At 33.1% G+C, this 8,309-nt stretch overlaps 1 protein-coding gene and 1 pseudogene across 1 annotated transcript; both read right to left on the bottom strand.

The window, feature by feature from the left end:
• Positions 1 to 250: 250 nt before the first annotated feature.
• Positions 251 to 1,414, bottom strand: LOC132032128 (probable glycosyltransferase At3g42180; annotated as a pseudogene).
• Positions 1,415 to 1,561: 147 nt separating this feature from the next.
• On the bottom strand, positions 1,562 to 4,853 carry LOC132031417 (probable glycosyltransferase At5g20260). Its single transcript, XM_059421379.1, has 4 exons — positions 4,634 to 4,853; positions 3,896 to 4,044; positions 2,924 to 3,281; positions 1,562 to 2,278 (listed from the first exon to the last, which is right to left on the bottom strand). Exons 1-4 carry the CDS (start codon positions 4,814 to 4,816, stop codon positions 1,610 to 1,612), a joined length of 1,359 nt encoding a protein of 452 aa, XP_059277362.1. The 5' UTR covers positions 4,817 to 4,853; the 3' UTR covers positions 1,562 to 1,609.
• Between the last annotated feature and the right edge of the window lie 3,456 nt (positions 4,854 to 8,309).

Genomic DNA, 8,309 nt, shown 5'->3' with positions numbered 1-8,309 from the left:
ATGCGATAGTTCAAAACTGAACCGACACAATATTGCCTTGCCCAATTTGACTAAAGCCTTGATACCACGACTTATGCATTACTCTATATATAGAGGTGCAATGCTGACAGAAGTACCAAAACAACGATAATATACTACACCGGTTATAGACAGCTTCAATAAGAACTCATTCTTGAAAGAAAAACCAAAAAATTTTAAACAAATTTGGTTATTCAAACTACATCAAAACAGTGAAATGCATGTGCAAAGACTAGTTAATACAATGATCAAGTTGCAAGTTTAAAATTAAGTCTCTTAGCCACACTGAGTGAAGCACATTGTAAATTACATCATATTGTTGAGCAGGCCTGTTCACTTTAAAATGCCTTTGCAATTTCCTCACTCTTTTATGCATTTTCAAGTATTTGCTCCAAGAAATTCCCTTCAAAATTGTCTTCAATTCTAGTATTATCTCAACTGGAACATTGACTGAAAATTGACTCCAATCAAGAACATCACTAAATGGCAAAGAATAGTGATCAGAAATTATCACTGGAACACATCCTGCATAAATTGCTTCACTAATTCTTGGACTTGCAACTTCATATCTACTTGGTGCTAAGCAAAACTTACTTTGGCCCATTAATTTTGTGTAATTTTGACCCTCTGGGAGGTGCTCATACACACGAATTTCATCGTCTTTTTTATTTTTCCAGTGTTGAAGCTATATTTCTCTTATGTAACCATGTGATCTACCAGCAAAAAATGCAAGAATCGAGCGATTTTTCGGATTTAGGCCAAGGTCTGGTGGTGTTATATTAATATCTGGTAATCCATAAATCTCAGGCAATGAGACATCTCTTGTGGGTTGAAATCCTTCTGAGGTATTGGCATTGCATAACACTCTGACGAAGTTCTTGAAGAGCTTTGGATTTCTACTGGAAATATCTGGTGCCTGAAGTGAGTTTTTAAGTAATCAAAAACATACAATGAAGGTAAAAATATTAAAACGATCAGGTTACTTAAGGTAATTATAGGTAAATCTATGGTAAACATTAATTAATAACATAATAAAAATATAGCAATCTTGTTAAAGGTTAAACTACATTAGTAAAAATTTACGCTATAATTTAAATCCTTAAATGAATGGAAGTCAACTAGATTTGAACCAATTAATATAGGTTGTGGTGGGTAAATTCATCCTTAATCAAAAGTCTGGGATCTGAGCGCTAGTTTGAAGTTGCCTTAGGTAAGAAGCTTCACATAAAAATTATGTATATATACATTATACCTACTAATTATTGTTTATTGATAAGAGTGTAGGTGAAAACTATGAAACACGTCTGTGGTAGTTCAAAATTGGAATTGGCACAATATTGCAAAAGTCGCTGGCCTTGCTTAATTTGGTTCAGACCATGAGATGCGACTCATGCATTACTCGATGGATATAGAGGTGTAAGGCTGACAAACGTGCCGAAACAACCATAATATGCGGCACCAAACACTGACAATTTCAATAAGATTTCATTCTCGAATTGAAAATCCATTTTTTTTAAAAACAAATTTGGTTATTCAAACTACATTTAAATGATGAAATGCATGTGTAAAGACTAGTGAATACAATGACATATCAAGTAGCAAGTTTAAAATTAAGTCTCCTTAGCCACACTGAGTGAAGCACATTGTAAATTACATCATATGGCTTAGCAGGCCTATGCACTTTAAAATGACTTTGCAATTTCCTCACTCTTTTTTGCATTTTCAAGTATTTACTCCAAGAAATTCCCTTCAAAATTGTCTTCAATTCTGGAATTTTATCAACTGGAACATTGACTGAAAACTGACTCCAATCAAGAACATCACTAAATGGCAAGAAAATATTATCAGAAATTATCACTGGAACACATCCTGCATAAATTGCCTCACTAATTCTTGCACTTGCAACTTGATATCCACTTGGTGCTAAGCAAAACTTGCTTTGACCCATTAATTTTGTATAATTTTGATCCTTTGGGAGGTACTCGTGCACGCGCATTTCGTCGTCTTTTTTATTTTTCCAGTGTTGAAGTAATATTTCTCTTATGTAACCATGTGATCCACCAGCAAAAAATGCTAGAATTGATCGATTTTTCGGATTTAGACCAAGGTCTGGTGGTGTTATATTAATATGTGGTAATCCATAAACTTCAAGCAATGAAACATCTCGTTCGGGTTGAAATCCTTCTGAAGTATTGGCATTGCATAACACTCTGATGAAGTTCTTGAAGAGCTCTGGATTTCTACCGGAAATATCTGGTGCCTGAATTGACTTCTCAAGTATATCAATTACTGCATGCAATCACTAATAAAAATACAGGAATTTCCAACAGACGTCTTCATCGGAAATATGGGATTTTCATTAGAAAGTCCATTGTAAATATTCCAACTAATATCTGTTGGAATTCCATGGGAATGGGGTGTCAATTGACTCTACTCGGGCAAGGGTAGCTCCACCCCTATTTATACTCAAACTAATTATTGAAAAAACATGTTCAGATTTGGAAAAAAGGGTGATAAATCACTTTTAATTTTTCATAAAATGCAAAACATTTTGCACCCAAGGATAAGACCTAACAGTCAATTAGATGAGTGTACTGCAAATTTTGGAAACCAGGGTTCAAATTCAACATAGAAAAAAAAAGTAGTAGTGGTAGGTAATTTGATTTTTTTTTTCTTTTTCTTGGTGCCTGCATACTTACTTCAACACCACTTAATCAACAACTCCGATCCCCTAACTAAAACATTACACAGAGATTTGGAAAATGGGGTGATAAATCACCTTTTTTTTTTAAAAAAATATATATTTTTCACCTACTGCTGTGACCTAGCGGTCAACTGGATGAGTGCACTGATAATAAATATGTGAGACCAAAAGTAGTAGAGTAGAGGGAAGGAAAAAAATTACCCAATCGTGGCAAGAAACCAAGAAATGATCAGCACCATTGCTTCTATTCCAATAAGGATACTTGTTAGCAATAACATGAATATAATCTTCAACAACCCTTTGAATCCTTTCTCTAGAATAATTGGTGATAACTGGCAAGTAAATATATTCAACAATATATGTGACACTAATTGGTATAAAAAATGCATGAGCTTCATCAGGATGTGAAGCTAAAAAAGGTCTATTTTCACTCTCCATTTCACCAATAAAATGACCTTCAATTGCATATATATTTTTCATTGGTCCATTGTGTACCATTGGCAAATCTCCTTCTTTGTATGTCCACACCTTTAACCTCTTCACCATCTCAATGTGACTCCTGTGTGAATTAATGCAAGATTTGTACATAAATAAATGAAACACAAAGGGCTTAATATTGTTTAACATATATGTACTAATTAAGTGAGAATCTCATAAAAATCAAAAGGAGGTTTTATGTGATATAGTTTGAAATAACATGGAATTTAAAAAAGAATAAATGATGAGTTTGAAACGTGTGGTGTCAGACGTGTCATAGCATTCGCGTGACTATAAAACTTTTGAAACCTATGGCTTTAAGCAATATATTTGCGTAGATATAAATGTTTCTTATTAAAGGTAAAATGAGAAAATTCAGTTGTTTCCAATTATAAAAGTGTGTCATTCATTTCAGAACAGACTAATAAAGAAATCGTGTCACATAAACTGGAATAGATGGAGTATCAAAGATTAAGCTGTTATAGAGCATGTTGATATTCTTTTTAAAAAAATGAATTATATAGTAACCTGAAAAATAAGGCAAATTACATTCTATAACATGTAATCTACTATGCACTAATACATATTTTCTCCATAAGAAGAAAGAAGTACTACTAGCATTATAGTAACAGCATTAGCTTATAGAAACAGTAAAATTGACTAAATTAATGGAATGAAATGTTCCAATAAACTTACTGATGAAAGGCATATGAGTTTCTATAAATAGATCCATTTGGAATGAACCTCTCTTCTTTATCAGATGTATAATTTTTCGAACGAATAGCTTTCCAAATTGCTGCTCTCGCTCGGGCTAAATCTTCTTCAACTTTTTGTAAACTGCTCTTCTGTTAAATTCATTCAAAAATAGTGTTTAAAAAAAAACAGAAATAGAAATGTTTGAAGATTGTTGATATAAACTAAAAAAAAAAAAAAATAGGAATTAGCTACGAAATTCATTGTTAATCTATCGCTAAATAGCTAGTAACTAACATGATGGTTTGATAATAAGTGGCTGATGATCATTGTTAAATATCATTTGCAACGAATTTTTGTTGTTTAACGATAGAAGTTGTTCGTCGCTAATTCCTATTTTTTGTAGTATATTTTTAATTGTGTGACAACTTTTTCTTCTTCCCAATCATTATTATGTGAATTAAATATTACAAAATCTAATAAATTAAACTTAAAGTAAAGTAGCAAAAAAAAGACTTTATAAGGTAAATGTTCGCTTTAACATCCAAAATTAATTAAATACACTTCAACAAAATCTAAGAAATGATCAAATTCGAAAATCATTTATAGTTTGATTCTATAAAAAATTCAAGTTTTATTTTGTAATGTAGTTAGATAATTTTGTTCTATATTCATAACGTAGTAAACCATAATCATATATCAACAAATCAAGAACAATCTTAAGAAAAAAATTAAAAGTACCTTAGCATGAGTAGCAAGATTTTGTTCTTTGTTGTTGTTTAATGGAGGGGTTTTTGAGAAAGAGAAAAAAGTGATGGCATTATCAGTTTGATAATTCAAAAGTGAAGATAAGTAGAAGAAGACCATAAGAAATGAAAAAAAGGTAAATAATGAGGTTCCACAGCTTGAATAATAAGCACACATTGCTAACTTCTTTAGTTAATTCACTATGCTTTGAGTGATGAATATTGTGAAGATGAAAGCAAATGATACTACTCTATATATAGTCTAATACATTTGCTTAAATAATACTCCCCCTATTTCAATTTATATTTTTATTTATTTTTAATTAAAATTGCCAAAATAAATGGCCCTATTTCAAATTTATGAAATGATTTTTTGACCACACAAATATTCAACACTTATTTTGAACCACAAGTTTCAAAAGTCTTCACTCTTTCTTAAATGTCGCGCAAAATAAAAATTGAAATGGGAGTATGTCTCTTTTACCTTTCTTTAATTTTTTTTTTTTTAGTTTAATTTCTATATTTACACAATGTAATTTCTTTTGCACTACTTAACTACGAGGTACGAAAAAATAAAAGTTCAAAATACTTAGCAACGTAGAAAATAAGGCATAAAACATAAAAAGGCCTTCACAAATAACCATTTAACACACTCGGGCCTTGCTTGCATGTGTCCGAGCGAACCTCATGGCTTGCTTGTCAACATGGGCATCAAACAATATATCTATGTGATGCAATTTAAATAAATCATGAAAATATATTTTGCGGAATAAAGTCTCGAAATTATCTCATAGCATGAAAATTCATGAAAACGTAATAGTACGCAAACATGAAAGCATAAAGTTTTCAACTAATATACATCTATGAAACCTCTAAAACATGTTACTAACTACCGGGACATGGCCCCGTACCATAAACCGCATACTAATATAGACTCCGTGTTGAACCCCGAAATGGGGCTCACCATAAGGCGATAACACATATGCTCCCGAAAATCGGTATGCGCACCGCGGTGCGGGCCCCGGCAAAAGGGACGTTATGGTCTAGTATGTAAAACTTCTTACAACATAGGTCTTTAATTTTTTTAAAAATGGTAATTCGATGAAAATTTAGTAACGTTGCTATAGTGTAACCGACAACATGATACTCACACCTATATGAGATTTAAGTAATAATAGCGTGTAAGGATCAATGTAATGAAGGTGTTGCCTCGCCTGGCGACAACCCTTATCCTACGGTGTGCAACGTAGTTTCGGGCTATCCGAGCCTTCTCGGTTAACTAAGCACTCCCAAAAACATGAACATGATATAGTTGGCTAAGAAGCCCATGATTTTCGTGAAATAACTTGAATCATGATTTCACGAAATAACTTGTAACATGGTTTCATGAAATAACTTGTAAACATGGTTTCATGAAATAACTTGTCAAAAGTTCAAAGTAATAACAATAGTTCATAATTATATAAGTAATTGTCTTGAAAGCATGCAGAAAAAAATCATAAATTTTCATATAACATAATGAGAACATAAAACATTCAAAAATAACCATAATGGAAGATTAGGAATACAATGACAAATACAAAATTCATATACATAAATACATAACTATGGGCTACCAATATATTGGGTTTAATGCCCTAAGGTTTGTACTTCATGAATATCAAGAAACCCCCACGTGTGGATGGAAGTTCCATACCTTAGTCGGCCCAAAACTTTGAATTAAAGACTTGAGCTTTGAAGAGGATTTCCAAAATCTTGAATGCTTGAACCTTGGGATGGGTTTCTTGAAAACCCTAGTTTTTGAATGATAATATCTTGTTTAGATTTATAAGTAAAGTTGGAATAATTAGAATAGGCTTACCTGTAAACACAAGGAATGAAAAATAATGATTTGAACTAGTATGGACGAATATATACTGTCCTGAGGAAAATGCAATTACGTCCAACAACTGTGCTGATTTTCGTGAGATGTAAAAAATGGCCATAACTCTTTGACAGGTCCGTTTGACCCCCGTAGATTTCAATGATCATTTTTCTCAAATTCCAAACACGTTTTGAAATACGGGCCGTAAAGTGAAATACGTCCGTATTTAACTATATGACCTCAAAATGTCAAATTCCGACGGAAATTCTTGGTTTCGGTTTAAGGCCTTGTTCATGGGCGTAAATTGGAATACGACCACTTGTTCATGGGCGTAAACCACCATATCACGGCCCGCGGAAAAATCTCAATTCCCACATTCTTTATCTGATTTTCTAAGTCTAGGATCGTGGTCAAAACTTTCATTAAAGGTACGAGGTGTTACAAAGTATGCCCTCCAACTTTGGGTGTGTACAAGTAGGCACCTCAACTTATATAAAGTTAAACATGTAAACACAAATGCTGACATGGCACTGACGTGAGATGTAAAATTTGGAGGTGTCTAGATGATCATTTTGTAAGTTGGAGTGTTCAACTGACAAAGTGGAGACAAGTTAGGTGTACCAAAATATAAAGACCACGTTTGACTGCCAAAATATAAAGCACGTTACTATAGCTACAAGTTAAAATACATCGATTTTCTAAATATTTTGTAACACATTAGTAAATATAACTCAAATTCTTTATTAGTTTCTTTTCTCCAGTAACCATCTCAAATCCCTAGTTGGGTTCTTGAATTTATTGAGTTTATTGGCTTATATACAATGACAGTGTAAAAAAAAATTCACATTACGAGCACTTTTTAACTTGTTATGCAGGTTCGTGCCTTACTATGGGCAGTTTTCTATGATTATCTTCCAAGCAATTTTATTTATATTTTATTAGTATAAACAGTAGAAGTTAAACAACAACAACAACAACAATTACGTCTCAACTCCAAGCAAGTTGACATTTTTCTACATTAACAGGTAGAAGATAAAAAGTATTAATTATGCATTTAGCAGACAATCTCTAGAGATGATGGAGTTGGAAGAGGCAGCCGTTGGGATGAAGAGTTCCACCAAGTTGACTGCAACTAAGGTCCAGGCCAATAACATGACCCGTTGAAGTCACAAGTAACTTAGTAACACCTCGTATTCTAACATAAGCTTTAACCATGATCCTGAACTTGAGAAATCGAGATAAAGAATGTTGGAATTGGAAATTTCCTGTTCGTTGTGATATAGTGGTTTACGCCCGTGAACGGTGGACGTATTTCGGTTTGCGCCGTAAACCAAGTCGTAAAGGCGGTACCAAGGACTTGAGCGTGCAGAATTTGGCGAGTTGGATGTCATATGGTTAAATACGGACGTATTTCATAATACGGCCCGTAAATCAACTCGTGGCGAAATCAAGAATTTACGAACATTAAAATTAGCATTTTAATGCCACATGGTTAAATACGGACCGTATTTCATTTTACGGCCCGTATTTCAAAATATATTTTGGAATTTGGGAAAACGTCCTTGATGAAAGTTGTAGAGCTTTGAAATACCTTTCCAACGGTATATTACGGGGTCAAACGGACATACATGCGAGAAGTTATGGCCATTTTACTGAACGGAGGCGGTCTTGTCCATATTTCAAAATACGGCCGATATTTCAAAATACAGCCGTATTTTGAAATACGGCCAGTATTTAACTGGGCCGAAAAATTTATTTTCGGAAACGGTATATCACTCGTCCATATCAATTCAAAACAATATTTTTA

Source organism: Lycium ferocissimum, chromosome 9, assembly GCF_029784015.1.
Source record: "Lycium ferocissimum isolate CSIRO_LF1 chromosome 9, AGI_CSIRO_Lferr_CH_V1, whole genome shotgun sequence".
Taxonomy (NCBI): domain Eukaryota; kingdom Viridiplantae; phylum Streptophyta; class Magnoliopsida; order Solanales; family Solanaceae; genus Lycium; species Lycium ferocissimum.
Note: the sequence above shows the minus strand (reverse complement) of the source record. Positions and strands in the feature narration are given on the sequence as shown.

Coding starts and splice junctions, on each gene's coding strand:
- LOC132031417 (XM_059421379.1), bottom strand. CDS start 4,816: ATGTGTGCTTATTATTCAAGCTGTGGAACCTCATTATTTACCTTTTTT. Junction 4,045..4,633: donor ATCTTGCTACTCATGCTAAG/GTACTTTTAATT, acceptor TGAATTTAACAG/AAGAGCAGTTTACAAAAAGT. Junction 2,279..2,923: donor TGGTTTCTTGCCACGATTGG/GTAATTTTTTTC, acceptor AAGTCAATTCAG/GCACCAGATATTTCCGGTAG.